The sequence below is a fragment of the Ambystoma mexicanum genome, chromosome 3p, assembly GCF_040938575.1.
Source record: "Ambystoma mexicanum isolate Mex_15411 chromosome 3p, UKY_AmexF1_1, whole genome shotgun sequence".
NCBI lineage: Eukaryota > Metazoa > Chordata > Amphibia > Caudata > Ambystomatidae > Ambystoma > Ambystoma mexicanum.
The window spans coordinates 912,303,342-912,326,340 of NC_090925.1; the positions used below are offsets into that span (position 1 = coordinate 912,303,342).

A 22,999-nucleotide genomic window follows, 5' to 3' on the forward strand; every position below is an offset into this window, starting at 1 on the left:
CAGGGAATGCAGTTCAAACAAATCTGATAATTCCCAGTCCTTGGTACATTCAGATCAGTAATAGTGCAAGGAAAGGGAAGGGGGAAGAACTTTCTTAGAGACCCATGAATGTAGTGTGGGCTGCAAATATTATTATGCTAGGTGGATCCCTGCATGAAGTGATGTGTGGAAACCAATGTCTTTTGTAGTTTTGGATTGGGAAGGCCGCAGGTGTCCAGTGAATGAGTCATGCCGACTTGAAGCGTAAGATTAACATAAAAGTTCTTTGCTTTTCTGTGCATCAAACACTGCTGCTGTCAGCAAGGAGGATCTGTATGTTGAGCAGAGCATTTGAGAGAGAGGGTTTGCTTGAGGAAATTGTGTTAGAATGATTTTCTGAATTTGTGGTGGTTTTCTTCCTTTCTAATGTTGGGCAGAGTGGATGGCTTCATGTTGTGACACTCTCCACTGTCAACAGTCCTGCATCCTGTTGTCTTTATCTTTAACCAATCTTTGTGAGCCTTTTGCGGAAGGTGACCTTACATTTCTTGATGTATCTTACTTACCTATGCATGCCCTTTGTATAATGCAAACTGTTTTATTGATTTGATTTTGTATTGATATTTAATGATATGTTAACAACCCTAATGTACCTTAAGTGCAAGACCAAACACAAAACATGGGAATGGATACAATGAAATAGGAAACTTCCACTCAAGGAGAAACAAATTAAATCCAAATTCCTTACTAATTTTTTCTACAATAAAAAAAAGAAAATCAACAATTTAGATCTGAATATATTTACTGCTCATCATCATTAAGCTATCAAACTTTCAAAAAACAAAATAACACCAGAAACTCTGTTTTTCAGATAAAGCCCCCAGATGGTGATGGGGCGAATCATAATTTTAAGGCTAGATGCTTTTGGTTGCCAACCAGTACACATCTGCAGGAACTCTGGTAGAATATTCACACCACACAACCAATAAAAATACAGTCAATGTGCAGGTGCCATTTTGGAAGAAGAACTCTTTTCAGGCTAACCAAGTCACTAAGTGGGACAGGTAGCCCAAATATTCTCCTTTAGCCACAACATGATGTTGTTCAGAATTATCTCTGAGGAATAATATCAATATTGATGGACAAACTATAATAATTTATTTTGAATCGTTGAGCTATTAGCTAACTGGATGTCCAGTATTTTTGGCATGTCTTCTTTAAATCTTAAGATCCTATCAGACTACTTAATAGTAGGAGAGAAAAATGGTGAAACTGCAATAGTCAAGGTTCAACATTGAACAGTAAGATGGAGTTGCATGTAATGCTAGATGAGAACTAGAGTTGGATGACTTTAGGAAGCGGTTTGAAGACTAAGGCAGAGGTAGATCGGTGCCTCAAAGCTCTTGTGTCTTCAACTTCTTGTTAACTCGAAATCCAACGGGTTTGGAGTCAATGCTCACTGCCTAGCAGGATTGTATATATGAAGTCTAGTAATTCATATGGGATTTACTCATTGGTCATTTTAATCTAAGAGTCTTCATTGACTTTTCTATCATTCCACTCTTTGGATCAATTCTCCCTGGAGATGAGCCTGATTCAAAGCTACTATTTTGGCTCTCTGGGTAGCATTAGTACGGTTTAAGGCCCTGCCTACTACAGTGCAGCAGTTTAGAGTAACTCCTGCAACATAGGTATCAGAATGGCACCTCAATACTAAGTACCCATTCTTCCTCAATGACCCAAGCATATTGTGTACTTTGGCCCAAATGATTTGAGCTGCTAGGTGGCAAAGCAGTGGGTGAAGGAGTGGTGGTAGATGTGCTGAATTCAGTAGTAGACATATTACATTGTGAAGTAGATTGATTCTGGCTCTCCAGAAGCTCCATAAGGTTGACCTTAACAGCAAACTACATCAAAGTGATCCTCCTCCCAGAGAAGACGGCACAGTTCTCAGGCACTGTGCCCCTCTACCACTCCCAGCTGTAACTGCTCAACTGCTCTTACCAATAGATTAAAGAAAACATACATTGGAGGCAAGCCACAAATAACCCATCAAGCGTCCATCCTGTAGAGCGGCCAAACAAACAGCTTAAGAGGGCTCAGGTGAACAACGGCTGATAAAGTGCAGGACAACAGAAGGACCACATGCTGACATGGGCAACCACCTACAACAGTGTCCGATGATACAGCATAGACTTGGCACCCAGGTGTTGACCACATCCGCAACGGGAGTGGGAATGAGGCAGAAACAGGAAATCTGTGTCTAAGGGTGTGGAGTGCAAAGACAGAGATGATAGCAACCGCCTCTGAACTCTGCAGAGTTGGCAAAATTGGTTACTTTTTCAGTGTTACAGTTAGCGGTAGGATTTACATTTTGGGGTGATGTAGCTCTAAGTTTTCAGCTTCAGAATTAGTCTTGTCACCTTGTTCTGAAGTTGCAGGAGGTGGATTAGATTTTTGGGAGATCCAGTTTTAGGTTGCTCCAGTAATCTATCTTAGAAAGCATCATGCTCTGATCACTTCTACCGTGTGACATGTTCAGAAAAAGATAAACTTTAATAGCTAAAGGTGGAACACCTGTTTGATGGTTCTCAAATCTGTTTGTAGAACAAGAGCTTGTCATAAAAGATGGATGTTTATTAATTTGTACCTCCGACACAGGATGTGGTGACCCAAAGTAGTAAATCAAAGGGAAGAGATGGTCTGATGCACATACCCAAGAATATGCTGACGATATTCAACACGTTCAGAAACAGGTGTTGTCAATTATCCAATCTTGTATTTGAGCCTGGCAAGTGAAGGTGTTTTTTAAAAGGCAAAAGTGAAATTCTGCAACTTTAAGGTGCTTTGTGAAGGGTGGTAAAGGGGAGTGGAAGTCTATGCCCAAGAACTACGATGGACCAGAACTAAGTGCCCTGTGTAATGTGCATGCAGCCACACATCTAAAATGTGATACTTACCCCTATTGTGAAGTGATGCCACGGCTTCAGAAGGGAGATCCGGCCCTTTTTCCCATCCAAGTAGGATGACAATAATACGCTGAGAAATGTCTTGCTCGCACGTTTAACAACAACCTATCCTAGCTCTGATGGCAGGCCTGGCATGTCCGATTAGCAATGTTTTGCCTCAGAATACTTCTGGACTGACTGGAGAACAATTTGAAAACACCTTGAAAATCACAACGAATGACTTAGCATTTGTTATGAAAGATTTTCTTTTTGCTGCTTTTCTCCCATAGAATTCTATGAGACTCCCTTTCTTTTTCTTTGACTGCTGGCCTGACTTTTGGGAGGCAAGTACAGCCTTTTGCTTTACTCCCCGTGTATTTTTGCTGTTCGCGTGGGGCAACTGATTAGTCCATCAGAATATCAGTACTGGGAGACAGTCTCCCTTAGTGGATTTCTTGTACTTTGAAAACTACACACATCACCTTAAAGGGAAAATTAGGATACTTTGTATCTTTATAACGTTTTCCTTTTGTGGATTTTTTATTACAATTGCAATGCCCAGGATGGGCTGGTGGCAGCAGCTATTGTTCTACCTTATTTTGAACTTTTTACTTGTGCACTTTTGCAAGTGGCTAGCACTCTAAAATGTCTGTGCCACTAGATTTCCGCCTGTTCTTTGGACATAGTTTTCTTTCGCTGCCTGCCCTCTCATGTTCAGAATTGCCATATATAGGAAGCCCTTTCCCGGGGGAAGCTATTGCTTTCCCAGGCAAAGAGGCGGTTTGTGTGTCAACCCTGATGTGGGGGCTGGGACTGTCTGATCCCAGTACACATCCTGGTACCTGCATGTCTGTTGCTGGGCAGATGTTGAGGCTAGTGGTTGTCCATGCTTGGATAGCCACTGCCAGTTTGAATGGTGCAGAGCCTTACCATGGGTGGACCTGGACAAGTAGCCATTCTGGAGATTGAGACGGATTTCTAAAATCAGGCCTGGTGGATAGATTTACGGAGGCCACCCTAGTTAAAGTAGACAGGGAGCTCTGACAAATTAGGCAAACCCCAATAAAGGTAGAGTGGAGCGCAGTCAAGGCTTAGGGCCTCATTCCGAGTGCGGCGGTAAGGGGTTAACGGTGCCGTTAACCCCTTACTGCCGCATTACGAGGTCCTTTAGCGGGTCCCGCTAAGGGCGGCTGGTTTTACCAGGCGCCCTTAGTGGGAGCCGCTAAAGGACCAGGGAGCTAACAACGGGCCTGTTATTAACGGGCCTGTTAGCTCCCTGCCCATTCCCATTCGAGCCTTACGGGAGCTCGAATGGGAATGGGGATGGGCTCCCTGAATGGGGAAATACAGGGTCCTCCAAGGTTGGAATGACCCGGTAAGTCCGCGTTCTGGGAACCCGGACCCGGTATTCGGTATGGGGGTAGCCATGGTGCTAATAGCACCATGGCTACCTCCATACTTGTAATGAGGCCCTTAAGTCTTTGGAGAGTGTGAGCGTGGTCAGGGGCCCTCAATGAGTCCAGACATAATAACACACAATAATTCAGTTTAGACAGAGTTATAAAAATGTATTTATTTATTTAAGCCTTTAGAACAAACAGAAAAATGAAACAAGTAGGTAGTATTATTACGCAATACGTGATAATACATACAACAACCAGTATGTTCATTCAAAATGCATCAACTAACCAGCCATGTAATACGGGTAAGTAATGTAGCTGCAGTTCAAATGATGACACTCAGTCGCAAATTCAGTTCCCTATACTTTAGAAGTCCAAACCCCAAGATGTATGGGGACTAGTGCCCAAATGTCACGTGTTCCAATACAAGGTTTCTCACAGGTATGTATTCTCTAAAGGGATGCAATGGACTTGCGGTGGTGATTCAGAATAGTTTCAAACTATTTTAAAGTTCAATACCATTTAATAGAAGGCAGGTAAGCTCTCCTCTCTCTTGCAGACCCAAGGCTAACCCAGGGGCGGGATACTTGACCCAAGGAATGTAACGGAGTAGAAGTAAGAGTCTGACACAGTGGTGGCTCGTTGATTCATAAACGTATGAGATAAGGAAAAACCTATCTTGCCCTATTTCTATGAGGGGTTGCCCTACCTCAACAAAGATACTAAGGACTCTGTCAGGATATCCAGTAAAGTAAAATGTCCACCGTCCTGTGTCCAAATGTATTTCTGTCCCTTACACTCTAGACTAACTGGGTGTGTTCTTGATCCAGAAGGAGGCTCCTCTCGTTCTGGATACAAATTCAAATGTTCATTTCTTGAGAAAGCCTAATTAATGATTCCCTAACTTAAAAGTTCTTTACATTGGGTGCTCCTCCACATGTCTACAAAATGCACCAGAATTTAACAGAGCTTTCTCTCCCCTCTTCCTTCTTTCCCAGTCTCTGTTTAATATAAGGAAAAAAACACAGTTCCCCCAAGGATTGGGCTGCACCAACATAACATCAAATTGGGTTTTCTGTCCTGCCAAACCTGACTGTAGATCTTCCTTTGGCAAAGCACAGTTCCCAAATGTCAAGCGGGAGTCTCTTCCCCTACTCACTCTCTCCAGCTCACACAATGTAACCTCACATCTGGTTCACTATCCTGCCAGGCTTAACTGTAGACCTGTTGATCACAAAGTACAGTTCACAGATATCAGGGGGGAGTCTCTTCCCCTGGTCTTTCTCTAGCTCACAAAATAATTCCAGAAAATGTCTCTTTCTTTGGCAATGGGTCCCAGAACCCTTGTTCTATCTTCTTGCCCCTCTCTTTCTCTCGTACATGGGCCCCAGACCCCTCTGGCCTGTTCTGCGACCTCTCTGACTTGTTTTGTAGCCGGTTTATCTTTAGTGTGGGTCCCAGACCCCTTTGAATTATCTCAGGATCTCCCCGACTTGCTTTGGAGCCCAGCTCCTTGAGTGTGTGCTTTTTTGGGCTCGTGTGAGTCCTTGACCCCGGTATACTTCTTTTGCGGGCCTTGCCCTACTTCGTATTGGTCCAAGACTCTGGTGTGCTGCTTTTGCAGGCCTTCTGCCCCTGCTTCACTCAATGTCCAATTGAACTAACGTGGCGTACTCTCCTGCCAGGTACTGTTCCACATAGTATATTTCGTAAAATTAATTCCTGTTTGTACCGTTCTTTTGCTATCACTTTTTGCTTCACGTGATAGCTCCCCCTGTTTCCCACCAGCCGGCCTGACCCTTTTCCTACCTTCGGGAAATGTTGCCTCTCCAGGAAATGTTGCAGTCTCCGGTCTGTCCTTGAAGCAGAACGGGCGGGGCTTCGGTGCTGCTTCTGCATTTGGCGTCCCGTCCTCGGCAGATCTGCAGCGGTACGCTCTCTCACGCGTCCTCGACTGCACACCTTCTTTTTGCTTTGGCTTTGCCGGACAGGTTTCCTCTTTCTCAGTACCTGGACAGGCCCCTTTTGCATGGACCTACTGGAGAGACTTGTTCCTCCTTGATAGCGTCTTGCTCTCTTCTCTCTGGGTCCCTTGCCACGGAACCAGTGTCTGCTTCATCGTTGGGGATGCCTCTAGTAAACTGTACCCTGTACATTGGTTCCACCGTAGGCTTTGGCCTCCTTGCCTGATCTTCTTTGTGCCAGTGATTGTAGGCACTCCACCTAGGTAAGCCTCACTCTTCCTCGTACCAGAATGATGAACACAGTCCTCTACTCTACTCTACTGAAATACACAGAGGTGTGGGGAACCACAGGAGACTGAGTTGGGTGAGAGGATAGTGGGGACAGAAATGGAGGGGGGAGAATACAGCGTTCTCTCAAAGCTATTGTCACTGGTCCCATGGAGGGCTTCCCTCCCCCATGAGATCCACCTGCTGAGTACCACCATCAGGGGCTACCCCCATGGGAGCAGTGAAGACACTCTGGGATTCATCACAGTAAGTAAGAGGGAGAAATAAGGCAAAGGGATGTGTTCCCAATGTTATCCTATGGAGGACGGGGCACAGGCACAATTATGGTTATTTCGCCCCAGACCCAGATTTCCCTGGGTTTATGATGGGTTGACTGGGGGTCAAAGGGAGCGCATACATCTGTCCTTTGTTCCAGTGAGAGGTGCAATGGGGTTGCAGGTTCAAGGACACTTTTGGTCAGGTGCAACTGTAGAATGCATTCCCTGTTGATGAAGAAATGCAGATTCCAACAATGCAGATCTCTTCAGGAAACTTCACAGAATGGGGGAAGGCAAGTTCCAGCGACAATCGTTTGAAACTATGTCAGGTGTCCTTACAGTAGTGGTCAGAGAAGCTGCTCCAGGGACAAGATCCTTTGAAGAAAGGAAGCTGGAATTTCGGGAGAAGGTGACTTTTGGCACAAGCTGGCGACAACCAAAATTCCAGGCTTGAACGCAGAACAGCAATGATTCTGGCGAGTTAGCACACAAAGGAGCTGGTCAGTCTACCAGACAGTCCAGGGATACTTCTGAAGGGCTGGATCCTTGAGAAGGCATTGAGACTACTTGGTCCCACTTTTCCAGGGGCTGAAGCACTGACTAAAGTCTTTTCTTTTTGAGATCAGACAGAGTAGGAGAGCTTCACCAGGCCGGTAACCGGAGAAGTTGCCAGGCCACTGCATAAGTCGTCCTCTGGTCATCAAGATAATGCTCATCTTCGAAGGATTCTTGGCTCCCTCATAGATCTCAAGAACAGCTGCAGGAGCCCTTCTTTAAGCCAAAATCTGAGTTGGAAGCAAATCCAAGTCCACAAATAGTCAGAATTGGCACCATCTAAACAGGCAGTGGTTGTCCAATCAGGGACAACTACTGGTTTCACATCTGCTCCAGTAGCAGACTTTCTGGAATCACTGATGTGGACTTGGTCTAGACAGTCCCAGGCCCCTTCCTGGGCCACACACTGTAAGGAACTCATGGTGGCAACAGTAAAGACAGACACAAGTGATCACAGTTCAAGGGTGTTTATTAAACTGTAAATGCGGGGTGAAAAAATGCCTAACCTAAACCTAAATCTAAGATGGGAGCAAGCTTCGACCATTAAATGAAAAACAAGGCAGCCCTTGTGGTGTCTTGTCAAAGTAAAAAGGCCTACACTAAAAAAAAAACTATTGCCAAATCCGTACAACTAATTACAGAAAGTGTGTGGGATAGGGTTTCAATAAAGAAAGAAGTGTTCACAAATAATGAGTCAGAATGTGATTTCCAGGGGTATCCCTTCCCCAGGTGTTGAGAACGGGACAAGGTGGGTCTCACTCACACACTCAAGCTTTCCCAGCCAGCACGAGCTGACAGATCCGTTCCAGCTATCAGATTCTTCGATGGTTAAGTGTCCTTTCAAAAAAGTGATCCTCCCCCACTGGTCCACCCCCAGGAACTGGATCCAACAGCGATGGCCGTGTCCTGGTCACCTGAATAAGGAATTCCTGGGTTATACCTGGGGAAGTACCCTTAGGTTTCTTACAACACACACAAAGGCTCACTAGCCTGCAAAAGCAGTAGCTTTCTCGGGCAAGTGCATGACCTTTTAAGGGCTAACGTGAGCTGAGAAGGCATAAAACAGGCCAAACTATAATATGGTTAAAGAACAAGTACAAATCTCAGAGCATGTCATTTTAGGGCACTAGCCACGTTTAGTATCCATATGCGGTAAACTCTAATGTGCACACCAAAAAATAATGCAAAAACTGTAAAAATTTAACTGCAGCCACCAACCTTTTCTTTAGGCACATACATAAAGTAACCAAAAATCCCATATGTAAAAGGCTTGGGTGATACAAAAGCATCCCCATTTCACTGCAAGGTGTTGTGTGCAATGTAAAATACAAGAATTCAAAGGGGAAACAACATTTCCTAGTACTGAGCAAGGCAAGTGAAGCTGAAGGGTTTACTTCCCTTCAAAAGGACAGGATTAAAAACAAAGCAAAAAGAATGGGGTTCCATAGAAAACTATGGAGGGAAAATTACAAAAGAAAATCTAACCTAACAGAGATCATCGCTGGAACCAAGTCTTCTACGAAGAAGAGCAGCCCATTGACAACCCTTGCAGCTGACCACCACCCACTCAGTGAAGTCCCGGTGAAGCCCTGTTCCTCTGTCTGATCTCAAGAAGACCCTCATTGGTACTCGAGGAACTGTGCCTTCTAAGGCTTCGGAAGTGTCTATGGTCTAACCGGTGTACTGACCAGTACTCCTCCTGGGCTACCTTGCTGCAGCTGTCGGCATTCAAGTGCATCCTCAGAACTTGTAGGATCTTCAACTTATAGAACAAGATGCCTACTCCTGTATTTTCAGCCTTCTTGCATCAACAAAGGTTGTGCAGGATCTGCTCCTTTATTCGTCACTGGAAGATAGTCACCTGACCGTGGTGACTCCTGTTGCAATCTGTCTTTTTTCGCATCCTAAAGGTATCCTGAAGTATATTACCTTGATTGGGATTGGCTATTCTTAGGATCTCCCTCTTTTCCATAATAGACTGGCCTGCCAAATTCCACCATGAGGGTGAATTTCGGAAATCCATCTTAAACATCAGCTTGAGATCGAGAGAGATTTGGAGGTGGTGGTGGTAGAAGGATATCAGGAGGAGGTGGAAAGAGATGTGGAGGAGACTTCAGGCAGGTAAGCTTGGCCAAAGTCAGGTAGAAGGGGTGAGGCTCCAAAAACTAAAATTAAGGCCCTGCCTTCTCAATGCTCAGTACCTCCTGCAGTTCCCAAATTACAAACAGACACTGAATAGGAACCAATCACAGCTCCTTTCTGATCCAACCTCACAGGTGCTGAGCTTCACAATATGTCCCACCCAAAAGGAGGGGTTGCAAAGTTATGTAACCCCAAACTCTCAGTCTAGATGTGTGGGCAAAAGGAACAGGAGCTGGACACGGGTGTTTGGTGGAGGTTGGGGAGTGTGGAGAAAGTTAGGCAATTTGAGGGAACGGCATGAATGCGGATGAGGAAGGTGGGAATAAAGTCAAGAAATATCAGGCGGGGGTAACGAGAGATTGCAAGGACATAGTAGAAGAACATCAGGAGGATGAGATTTGGAGGAGATGGCACGTGGAACAGCAGGATGAGGATAAGAGACACATGGAGGAGGTGGGAGACCATCTGAGGAAAGAGAGAGAGAGCCAAGCCAGTCAGCTCAGGAAGATGTAATAGGGCAAGCTAGGCCAGGAGTTAGAGGTGAGTCCTGATCTGGAGGTGTCAAGCTTACAAAGGGGAGAGTAACAATCACATAGCATAGTAAAGAAGGGACAGGATAGAACAGAGCAGTGGAGTGGCAAAGAGGGCAAGAGTCGGCAACCTGGGTGAGGGAGGTGCTGAGGGTTTTCGAAGGCCAAGCCGAAGGTATAATGGGTACGGAACTTGTTAAACATCTGACCGAGAGATCAGCCAGAGGGGACCACAAAAGAAGGGTGAATAAAACCCTTAAAAAGGAGACTGGTAATTGAGGAGATACTTTACTACTTAGTGCAGCTGGTGCTGGAAACCCAATGATACCTGATGTCAACAAAGTACTACTGCAAGTTATGGGGAAGTTCCCCAGATGTTATGAACTGAAATTGCATGCCACCCCCGACTTGTGACTCGGGTTTAAAGTATACATTTCTGTGTCCTCTGTTAATTAAAAACCTTTTCATCCACATATTGTGTCCAGCCTGTTTATAGACTCTAATTGCCCCATTGTTAGTTCCTTTCTAGGCAAACACTCAAGATATGGATTCTACATAGGAATACCAGACTTAATTCAAGCATCCAGCTAGAGCATGTCTTGCCTTTTTCCTGCCACACCGTATCGAAGCAGACAGAAGCCACGCTCACATATATGACTATTAGTCTCATTTTACATAAGGGGAACAAAGTTACGCTGTGAAATGCATACTGGGTTTCTAATACAGGAACACCCTGTAGAGCCCACTTGTGCCCCCTCATGGTAATGTCTGCAACAACCAACACAAGTGACAGGTAAAGCTGAGTGGGTAATGGTCTTTCATGAGCATAACATAGAGCTATCTTCGTGATATGGCCTCAGATTAAGACTCACTATATGGTAAAAGATTTAGTAAATCAGTAAGGAAAAAGCAAAACGTCACTATTACAAACCACTCCACTTTACACACTCTTGTCCACATTGGTGGTGTGCCAATGTGTCAGTTGTTGTCCTAGAATACTCAAACACAACTCCAAAGACAAAGAGGACATGACAAGATGCGGGCTCCTAGGTAAAGCTTACCAATCCAATGAGATAGGGGCTGGTGGCATCTCCCAGGAGATGGGACACAACTATCTGGAAGGCTTCAGCAGTGGAGCGCCGGGTAGGGATCACAACATACTGTAAGAGAAAAGAAGTCAAAGCAATGGTTTAGTTATGAAGCGGGGAATGCATAAGTATTTACTAGACAGGTAAAACAGAAATGGAGTAAAGAAAAATAAAATGAAGTCTTCAACAAAATATTCTTGAAACAAGCAGACTAATAAAGAAAATGCTTATCAAATAAAATGGAAATGCCTTGGATATGCCTTTTGTTCACTAAAGTGCTCAATATGACTGGCCATGTTCTTTATGTCCTGTTTTGTGGTTCATGTCCTTTCAGGCGTCTTCCTCCCAGGCGTGGATAGGTAAGGTCCATATATGGTCATTCTCTTTGTAGGCTCTTTGTAGGCTCTGTACAGAGCCTGGGAAGATGTGTGTGAGTGAGAGTGTGAGAGTGAGAGTGTGTGTGAGAGAGTGAGAGTGAGAGTGTGTGTGAGAGAGTGAGAGTGAGAGTGTGTGTGAGAGAGGTAGAGTGTGAGAGAGTGAGAGTGTGTGTGAGAGAGTGAGAGTGAGCGTGTGTGTGAGAGAGTGAGAGTGAGAGTGTGTGAGAGAGTGAGAGTGAGCGTGTGTGTGAGAGAGTGAGAGTGAGTGTGTGTGAGAGAGTGAGAGTGTGTGTGTGAGAGAGTGAGAGTGAGAGTGTGTGTGAGAGAGGTAGAGTGTGAGAGAGTGAGAGTGTGTGTGAGAGAGTGAGAGTGTGTGTGAGAGAGTGAGAGTGTGTGTGAGAGAGTGAGAGTGAGCGTGTGTGTGAGAGAGTGAGAGTGTGTGGGAGAGTGAGAGTGAGCGTGTGTGTGAGAGAGTGAGAGTGAGCGTGTGTGTGAGAGAGTGAGAGTGTGTGAGAGAGTGAGAGTGAGCGTGTGTGTGTGAGAGTGAGAGTGAGAGTGTGTGAGAGAGTGAGAGTGAGAGTGTGTGTGAGAGAGTGAGAGTGTGTGTGAGAGAGGTAGAGTGTGAGAGAGTGAGAGTGTGTGTGAGAGAGTGAGAGTGAGAGTGTGTGTGAGAGAGTGAGAGTGAGCGTGTGTGTGAGAGAGTGAGAGTGTGTGAGAGAGTGAGAGTGAGCGTGTGTGTGAGAGAGTGAGAGTGAGTGTGTGTGAGAGTGAGTGTGTGAGAGAGTGAGAGTGAGTGTGTGAGAGAGTGAGAGTGTGTGTGAGTGTGAGTGTGAGTGTGAGTGTGAGTGTGTGTGTGTGTGTGTGTGTGTCTTTGTCCCCCCTCCCAGTATAGGCAGCGGAAGGGGCTGGAGGTTGTAGCTGATCTTGCTGTCCATGACTGGGCAGCCACCTAGAGTTTGAATATTGCAGGTCCCCTGATATGTGATTTAAAGTACCACAGCCCAATATTCTGTATAGCAGAAGAGGATCTGGAGCAATGCCTTTAGTACCACTGGACCCAGGAATTGAATGCATGAGAATCTGTATAGGGGATTGCTGGAAGCCTGCTGCTAGGACAAACATTGTCGAAGCTATTTAGCAATAGAAGAAACTCTGCTCTTTCTTCAACAGAATGCAGCCCTGCCTTGAACTGGTGGGAATAGACCACTCTGAGGCCTAGATCACAGAAATCTGAGATTCTCCCCCTCGAGCTCAGAAGAGTGATGGTCTTGTGATGAATCGCAGGATTCAGTCACTTCTCCCCAGGGGGGAGCCTTTCCCTGTGAGGGTATGCAGGTGAGCCCGCTATGTGATGCCCTCCCTAAGGGAAGAGTCAAGCGGGACCTCACTGGGAGAGACTGCACTCTTGGGGACAATGACTCCCATTCGGAGGAGGAACTTCTTAAATCACTTACTCACAATCCAGTGGCAACCATGACTACCAGAATAAGACATGCAGAACAAGTTGATGTTTGTTACTGCTAAATAGAATCTGTGAGGAAACCTGAAAAACCATACTCCATTGGTACTGAGAAGAAGAAAACCCCTAGCATAATACTGATTGCTAACAGAACACTGAAGAAGGAATTTTACGTTGCATGAGGGAAGTCCCAAGCCTGTGTCATGAATCAAGCAGTAGTAGTGCTGGGAGAGAGAGAAGCCCGGGAGTTTAAAGTCAGTTTTTCGAGTGAAGCCGACAGAAAGAGGGTTGTGTAGTTCTCAAGTCAGGATGAAAACTGGCATCCAACCCGAACCTGGAGGAAAAATGCAGCAAAAGGAGTTAGAAGACAATAGTCTGTCACGGGCGAGTTAACCCGAAGTGGTGGCTTGACTGAGTCAGACGACGAAGGATTCCGACAACCACGCAGAGATCACTTACCAAATTGCACCACGGTGTGTGCACAGTTAAGGAGAGAAAGATTATAAGTGGCAAGAGGCCAACCTGGCCAAAGGAGAAGATCCCATCCTGAATGCAGTCCTGTTGACGCCCACCCTAAGAGAGAAAGGTAACAGGAATGGTGGGAGACCCTAGAGGGATACCGAAAATAACGAAGGGAACAATCATACTTGCCCCAGTAAAGAACAAGTATATAAGAAGAGCGAGAATCATCAGTGGGTTACTCATTGTCATCCGAGTAAGGAACCAGAGTGGAAGAAGAGCAAGAACATTACTGGCCTACTCACACTCATCCAGTGCTTAATTCGTGGGGGTGTTTGCCAGGGCTCAGCCCTGGCACTTATTTCTGAGCCCAATTTGAGTAAGTTGGGGCATTTTGACAAATGTATTATTTTAATGGTCAGTCGTAGTAACACACCAAGCAACAACAGTGGGGCCTAGGTTGGCAGGTCATGGCTAATTATCAATTTTAATGAAGAAAAAGGAGTTGGAAGTTGACAATGCTGGTCACTCATGCTAGCCATGCCTGCACGCTGCTCCGCTCAGCCTGTATGGCATTGGTGTAAATTTGCTACCATAATAACCAGCAGCACTTCCACAGCAGGGTGGGTTGGCAACAACAGGAAATGAACCAGCGAGCAGCCCCAACACAGGAACAAGGTCAGTGAAAAGGCCAATGTCGAAGAGGAGTGCCTGTCATGAGTGACAACCTATACAAGACCTTATTGCAGTGTTTGACAGGAAATTCCATTAGTTCAGTATTGATTTTGCCTGTATTTATCCATCAATTTGCCATAGGAGGAAAGCATGTTAACTCCTTTGTCTGTGGTTAGATAGCCAATGTGTTCCACTTGCCACTGACAGAATTAGAGCAAAATGTTAGCGATGATGTGTTTTAAAGAAACACTTAAACATTTGTTATTTCGAGCCACAACTAGTATGTTAAGTTGACACTGCCGAGTCGGATAATTCATCTCATTCATTGTCATTGAACTGGTGGGAGTTGTAGCTTTAACCACAAATATGTTGATATTGTATGGAGCCAATGTGAGTGCTGTCCACCCTTGTGTGTACCAGTGGTGCTAGAATACATTTGTGCCCTGGCACTTATTTTCTTACAAATTAAGCACTGCACTCGCCCCAGTAAGGAACCAGAATATAAGAATAGCAGGAAGCATCACTGGAATACTCATACCCGTTCCACTGAGGAACCAATGTACAGAAAAACTGACTGAGAATCATCACTGGGTTATTCATTGCCGTCCCAGTGAAGAACAAGGATAGAGAAAGATTAAGAATCAACACGGGGTTACTCATAGTGGTCCCAGTGAGGATGGAATATATAAGATGAGTGAGAATTATTTTGTGACGGTCCACACCCGTCCCAATAAAGAGTTTGTGGGGGAAGAAGAATAAGACAGTACCAGTGTGAGAGGAAAGGTGAGAATTAATATAGAGGCAACTACTCTTATATAAGAAAAATAAATAGTGTTGGAAGCACATATGAAGAGTAAACCTGATAATTGGAACCATAGTGGCTATCCTATACAAGGAAAAGATTGGACAGTGAATCAAGAGTGTCAAGTTTGTTAAATCAGAGGAAAACAACAAGACAGCAAAGCCTGAGAAAGAAGTGGAAAAATCTCATTGATGAACTGTTTGATTTGATCAAAATGGTCACTACAAATGACCTTTGACTACTTTATTAAAGTAAACGGTTGCAGAACTTAGTCCACAGGAGAAGGGATTCATTCTCCTGTACCTTAGTTATTTTTATAGTGATAGGGCCAGCACAGATTAGGTTTGGACAGTGGACAGATCTTTCTTTAAGGACTTACTGATGAGCAATCTTGTTAGTTTTGTTAGGTAGGGAAACAGCATTGGTTAGGGAAATCCAGGCAGTTATATATTTTCTTTAAATAAATATTGAGTCAAAATGGAGGAGCTCAGGACGAATCCTTCTTCAGACCCGCCACAGGCTGTAACTGGCACACATCATTAGGAGTGGGGCCAACTATTTCTTTGATCTCACACAGCCTGGTTTTCTGAAACTCACAGTGCATTCTCATTGCTGGACCTGGGCACAATAGATCTGGCTGCTGCTGTTGTCTGCCAAACAAAGGAGATGCACTGAGGCCTTCTTCTGCTCATATCATCTGCGTATCATGATGATCCTCCACGTAATCAAAAACAGAACTATTTCAACATGAGCCCGAGTCCAGCCTGGACAAAGACCTGAAGCAGCTGTCCATTGTCAAAAGAAGACATCCCTGCACATGATTTTTTCGAAAATATTTTACCTAATGGAGAAGTTACCAAATGTATTTAACCTAAAAACGAAAATCACTTTTTACTTGTTCTTTTTTTATAATGTGGGGTGGAGAATCCCCGCAATCCCTCATTACTGCTCCCTACCCTCACTTATGTTTATGTTTATTGTGTTTATATAGCGCTTTACGCCAAAGGGCTTTACATTATAACAACAAGAATACAATAACAGTAGAAGCAATTACAAAATATGAGTCAAACCAGTAATACAGCAACTAGAACAATTTGCCAGTGAAGATAAATGAGGGAAGAGGTGGTGGAGAGGGGGAGGAAGTGGGGAACACGAAGTGGAATAAGCAGAAGACAAGAGAGGAGGAGAGGGGACTTAAGAGGAAACGAAGCAGGGGGAGAAAGGTAAGAAGAGGATAAAAGGGGGGAGGGGATGGTGGAGGAGGATCAGAGAATCAGGGAGGGGAGTGGAGAAGAAGAGATTTTAAGGAGACACGAAAGGAGGAATAGGTGGGGATGGAACAGATAGAGAGAGGAAGGGAGTTCCAATGGAGGGGGGCAAGGATCTGAAAGGAGGGAAAACTAGAGGAGGCACATGGGGACGGGGTAACAAAGAGAAGGAAGAGATCTGCAGATCGGAGGGAACGGGAGGGAGTTTAGAATGAGATGAGAGAGGAGAGATATGGGGGAGCAAGAACATGAAGAGATTTAAAAACAAGACAGAGAAAGTGGAATTTGAGTTGGGAATGAAAGGAAAGCCAGCCAAGATGTGAGAGCGAGGAGATGGAGTCGTGAGGAGAGAGAAGACAGAGGGTACGAATGGCAGAGTGGTAGAGGGATTTGAGGGGGGCAAGATGAGAAGCAGTGAGTCCGAAGAGGAGAGAAGAACAGTAGAAAAGATGAGAGAAGAAAAGAGAGGAGATTAAAAGTTTAGTGGCGTGGAAGGTGAGAGGGGAGCGTACTTTGCGAATATTGAAAAGGTGGTAGCGACATGCGCGGGAAGTGAGAGAAATATGGTATACTTACACCCTTACCCCACACCCCAACTATCATGCACTATACATATACCTCATTACCTACCATTTCCGTCAAATACATTTGGTCACTTCTCCTTAGGTGAAATTGTACTCGGTGAAATCTACAGCAACGTGCACCCAGTACCCCTAGACAACTAACATGGAACAAGTTACTTACCTGTAAATGTTGTTCTCCAGCATGGGTCTGGCATGGATTCACATGCTCATGAATATTCCCCGTTGTCAGGCTGGGAATCCTCCGTAAAGAAGAAAATCAGTTTCATTTTCGTTTCTGAACTGTCTTTCTCCTAATAACCAATCACTGGTCTCTGGGTCATACTGCCCCCAGCCAATGACTGCCCTCTACCTAAGCCCCTCCTCTGGCAGCCATCTTAAGATTTGGTAGCATGTAAAGTGGCAGTAGGACCAAGAGAAGAGCCGCAGAGGGGTAGGAGGGAGGTTTCGCATGTGAATCCATGCCAGACCCATGCTGGAGAACAACAGTTACAGGTAAGTAACTTGTTCCTTCTCCAGCATGGGGTCTGGCATGGATTCACATGCTCATGAATACAAGAATACATAGCAGTACACACATGCACAACCACGGGAGGTAGCAAGGCTCAACATTAAGTATCTCTTACCCCTTCACCAGGCCCACCTTCAGGCAAACAGGTTGCGCAGCACTGCCTGGCCGACTCTGGACTCCTCCCTGGAATCGCGGTCGATGCAGCAGAATCTCGTGAAGGTGTGCGTCGACCTCCACGTAGCAGCCCTGCAGATGTTCAGCAGGGGCACACCAGACAGGAACGCTGTGGTAGCAGTGATCGCTCTGGTTGAATGGGCTCTCGGACGGCCGGGCAACGGTCGGTTTGCCAACCGGTGACAGTGCATGATGCAGCCGGAGAGCCATCTGGAAATGGAAGCCTTCGAGAGGGCCTTCCCTTGGTTCACAGGTCTAAAGTTCACAAACAGCTGTGATGTCTTCCGAAAACTCTTTGTGCGGTCCACGTAGAACTTCAGCGCTCTAGCCACATCCAGCGAGTGCAAAGTCCTCTCGGCCGACGACGAAGGCGACGGGAAGAAAACAGGTAACACCAAGGGCTCGTTGAGATGGAAGTCCGACGGCACCTTGGGCATGAAGGAGGGATGTGTCCTCAGCACCACCCTGGTCTCGTGGAATGTCAGGTAGGGTGGTTTGCAGGAGAGGGCCTGGATCTCTCCCACTCGTTGTGCGGAGGTGATGGCCACAAGAAACGCTGTCTTCCACGATAGGAACTTCAGCGGTGCCGAATGCAGAGGCTCAAATGGTGGCCCCATGAGCCTGCTCAGCACCACGTTGAGCTCCCACGCCGGGGCCGCAGCCTTCACCGGCGGGAATGATCGGAACAGTCCCTTCATAAACTCCTTCACCAGGTGATGAGACCACAGAGATGATCGCCCCGGAGTTCTGGTGTAGCGGGAAGTCGCGCTAGATGTATCTTGATGGAGGCATGAGCTAGCCCCGCCTTGGCCAGCGACAGTCGGTATGGCAACACTTGAGGGTCCGTAATCCGCAAAGGGTTAATAATCTGTGCACAGCACAAGAGAACCTCTTCCATTTGTGTACATAGCACTTGAGAGTTGAGGATGCCCTGGCTTTTGCAAGCAACTCCTTGCAGTCCGCCGGGATATCGTACCCTCCAAACTCTAGTGCTGCAGGAGCCAGGCCTGAAAGTTCAGTGACCCCGGGTCGTGGTGGAGGATGGCGCCTGCTTCTCTGGCAAGGAGGTCCGCATCTGTTGGCAGTTTGACTGGGGGGGTGCTGACATGTCGAGAAGTTCCGGGAACCAGATCTGCCTCGTCCACGCCGGTGCAACGAGGATCATCCTGCACCAGGACCGTCTGAGTTGGTTGAAGAGTCGGCAATGGTGGGAACGCATACAGGAACAGGCCGTCCCAGGGGAATGAGACGGTATCACCCATGCTCCCCGGCTGGGGAAACCTGCTGGCGAACTTCCGGCACTTGGTGTTTGTCGCGTCGCAAGTAGGTCGATCTGGGGATTGACCCATCGTTGGAAAAGTAGATCCACTTGATCCTGACGCAGTTCCCACTCGTGGCACGAGCACAGCTCCCTGCTGAGCGAGTCGGCAATGGTGTTCTTTATTCCTGCCAGATGGAAGGGTACCAGAAACATCCCTTGGGCGACGGCCCAGTGCCACAGATCCTGGGCTTCCTTGGATAGGGTTGTGGATCTGGTGCCTACCTGCTTCCGGATGTAGAACATTGGGGTGGTGTTGTCAGTGAAGATCCTTACCACCTTGCCCTTGAGGGATGGGAGGAACAACCTGAGGGCCCAGAACACGGCTCGGAGCTCCAGGACATATATGTGTAGTGACCTCTCCTCTTGGAGCCAAAGGCCTCTTGCATGGAGATCTCCGGTGCACACTCCCCATCCCTCCAAGGAGGCATCCGACGTCACCGCCTCCTGATGTGCCGGGGTCTGGAAGTCCATACCCACAACCAGATGCGCACGGGTGTCCCACCACCGGATCGCTTGGCAGAAGGTCTTGTTGAGCAGGATAATGTCTTCGAAGCAGCCCGTCGCCTGCATCCAACAGTCGCCGAGGAACTCTTGCAGTGGACGCATCCGCAACCTGCACAGGTGCACGAGGTAGATGCACAAGGACATCCTGCCGAGCAGGGACTTGATGGACCTCACCCTGGTCATGTCCATGCTCGACAGCTGTTGCACCTTGCCCGGGGTGGCCTTTGTCCTTTCCTCCGACAGAGAAGCTAATCACGCCACTGTGTCGAGCCTGGCTCCCAGGAACAGGGCGACTTGCGACGGCACCAAGTGGGATTTCGCGAAGTTGATTGAGAATCCCAGATCTGTGAGCAGTTGGATGGTCTTCGCTGTGTGCACGACGGCGAGTTCTATTGTCTTTGCTCGGATGAGCCAATCGTCCAGGTAGGGGTAGACGTGGATCCCCTGCAGTCGCAGCCGTGCTGCCACTGGTGCTAGGCACTTGGTGAATACCCTGGGCACCGACTTCAATCTGTAGGGAAGAGCCTTGAACTGGTAGTGTCGCCATTGAACTACGAATCTCAGAAACTTTCGATATCCTTTTAGAATGGGGATTGAAAGTAGGCATCCTCCAAGTCCAGCGACGATAGGAAGTCGCCTTCCTCCAGCTGTCCCAGCACGTGCTGGATGTGACCATCCGCAACTTCTGGGACTTGATATACTTGTTTAAACGACGAAGGTCCAGGATGGGTCGCCAGCCGCTGGTCTTCTTTCTTACGAGGAAGTATCGTGAGTACACTCCGGAGCCCCGGAGACCCTTTGGGACGAGCTCAATGGCTCCTTTTTTCAGCATCGCCCTTACTTCCAGCAGCAGTTGAGGGACGTGGTTTTCCTTCCTGGCCATGGGTGGAATGCGGGGGCACTTCTTTAGAAACTCGAAAGTGTGCCTGCGGGCCAGGGCATCCAGCACCCATCGGTCGGTGGAGATGGACTCCCACACGCTGATGAACTTCGTCAGCCGGCCTCCCACTGGGGTGCTCAGGTGGGGGCCCGATGCTACGGCCAGTTCAGTCCTGCTTGGCAGCGGCCTTGCCGCCTTGGCCTTCTTGGTGATGATGAGATCCTCCTGACTTGCCCCATCCTCTGTAGGCCTCCTGCGACGAGGAGCAGGCCGCCTGGCGGTACATCGGAGAGCCGCCGCTGAATCCTCTGGAGGCACCTTGCTTGCCTCTGGAGTTCCAAAAGGGCGGCCGTCGTTGTTGCAAAACCCCCAAGGCCCGAGCCGGCTCTGTGTCGGCCTTGATGGCCTGCAGTGACTCGTCCACTGTCTTGCCAAACAGGTTGTTCCCGTCGAAAGGCATGTCCAGAACTCTGGTCTGCACGTCTTGGCAGAAATCGGTTGTCTTGAGCCAACCACGCCGGCAAAGGCAATCAATGTTGCCATCTGGCGAAAACCGGTGTCAGCAATGTCCGTGGCCACCGTTATGGCGTGGTCCGACACCGCCTCGCCTTCCTGTAGGATCTCCAGAGCCTCAGCCCTCTTGTCGTCCAGGAGGAAGTCCAGCAGGGGAGCGATCTTAAATCACAGCTCCCTGTCGTAGCGGGCCACAATCGCGAGGGCATTGGCCGCTTTAATCGTCATCGCCACCGACGAGATGACACACCGTCCCATGGCATCCAGTTTCATCCCCTCGTCGTCCGGCGGGAAGGTCGAAGTTGAAGCCGTCGCCCCGCCGCTTTCTTCTTGGCTGCCGCGGAGACGACTGAATCCGGGGTCGGCTGCGCCCAAGGCACATGGGGCAGAATTTGGGACAAGGTACTTCTTCTTGTACCGGTCTCTCTTGGCAGGAGTCGTGGACAGGTTCTTCAGGAGCAACAGCCCCTCGTCCCAGATGTCGTCAAGTAATGGAACCAAGAGGACCGTCTTCCACTTGGCCTCACGCCGTTGATAGAGGAAACCTTCCTTCTTCTGTTCCTTCCAGAGTTGGAAGAGCTTGGCTGCCCTGGTGATCATGTTGTGGAAGGAGCCAATTTCCTTGGGCGGGGAGGCCCGAGGAGGTGGTGATGGAAGGCCCATCCCGTCGTCACCACCGTCGTCATCCGTTCCCGTCGTGGCCGTCTCCGTTCCTGTGTCATCCCTCGGATCAGGAGAAGGAAATGAAGGCTGCAAAGGCCGTGAAGGCTGGAAGGGCGGGGGGTTTGTGGGGGATGAATTCTCCTCTGCTTGCTTGGAGGGCTTCCCGACGGTCCAGGCTCCGCTGGATCGTTCGTTGGGGGTAAGGGCAACCTTGTCCTTATCTCCGTACACAAGGCCTGGATCGCCATCAAGATTACTCCCGAGTTGTCCTGTGGCCCAGGTACCGGCTCCTCGTCGGCACCACCGTCGCTTTCTTTGTCCGCCTCGTCGGGATCCCTCTCGTGGGACCGGACCTCCTCGAACTTCTTGTGCAGGATCTTCACGACTCCAGCGAGCTCCTCTTCAGAGGCTCTATCTGTGTCCGTGATGGCCACCACCCCCCCCTCTTTTTCCACTGGGGGTTTCACGGGGGTCTTATCGATGGGTTGAAAAGAGGATTCCCTCTGTGGTGGCAGGGAAACTCTAGGCCCGAGGTCGCCTCCACAGGGGTAGCCTCCACAAGCCTCACCAGGGCCGCCACGACTCCATCGATAGAGGCCTTAGCCGGATAAATCAGGGCCTTTGCGACTTTGGGCGCGCTTGAGGCCTTCACCTTGGGGGGAGGGTCACCGCCTCGCTCCCCCCAGCTGTCGCCGTCGGGATCGACCGGAGCTTCTCCCGAAGCTTACCCGGGTTCTCCGATTTCCTCTTCCCCGAGCCAGAGCGTTGGCTCGTGGTTGATGGTGTCGGTGAAAGTGCGCCCTGCCTGGCAGCCGAGGAGCCCGACCGTTCCGACATGTTCTTGCAAAACGCACAGTCCTTCTCCACGTGCGTTTTGTCTTTGTGAAGGCAGTAGAGGAATCTGGAATGCTTATCCTCCTTGAAGACATTCTGCAATCCGCATCCAGGGCAGCTCCTGAACAGCTTGGATCCGGGCATCGCGTTTCCTTTGTCCTGGGCCATGTCCACGCGGGGTAGGCCTCAAAGATCTTCCGGAATCCCCCAAGAAGCGAAACTGGACAAGAACTTCGCCCTTGAGGGGCGTAGAAAATTCCGAAACGGGTCCCCGTTGATCGGAAGTAGAAACGGTGGAGCTTGAGGCTCGATTGACCGAAAAAATGAGATGAAACTCTTTGAAAAATCGCAAAACGCAGTAAAGCTCGAGAGCTATAGCACGAGGACTCCCAACACTTGAACGTGCGGTAAAAATCTGAAGATGGCTGCCAGAGGAGGGGCTTAGGTAGAGGGCAATCATTGGCTGGGGCAGTATGACCCAGAGACCACTGATTGGTTATTAGGAGAAAGACAGTTCAGAAACTAAACTAAACTGAAACTTATTCTTTACTTTACCGAGGATTCCCAGCCTGACGACGGGGAATATTCATGAGCATGTGAATCCAAGCCAGACCCCGTGCTGGAGAATGTAAATAACAGTCAAGGCATGTGTCACCAAATCCTTGACTTACGTAGGGTCTTTTTTCATCCCGATTGAGATTCAAGGGGCTGCTGAGGATGCCTGTTTTTGAGTCTCCCTTGTCTCGATTCAATCCTATTAGGTGTACATTTCTACCCTGCAGCTATCATGGCCTTACCTTTAGAATAGGAATATGGCATATGTAGGT

General features: G+C 47.9%; 1 protein-coding gene across 2 annotated transcripts in view; it reads right to left on the bottom strand.

Annotated features, from left to right (window-relative positions):
• Nucleotides 1-22,999, bottom strand: part of SPNS1 (SPNS lysolipid transporter 1, lysophospholipid) — an 824,969-nt gene that overhangs the window by 71,447 nt on the left and 730,523 nt on the right. For both annotated transcript variants that reach the window (XM_069652177.1, XM_069652176.1), the window contains exon 11: nucleotides 11,125-11,223. In XM_069652177.1, the coding sequence (XP_069508278.1) occupies nucleotides 11,125-11,223 (99 nt within the window). The remainder of the gene's footprint in view (nucleotides 1-11,124; nucleotides 11,224-22,999) is intronic.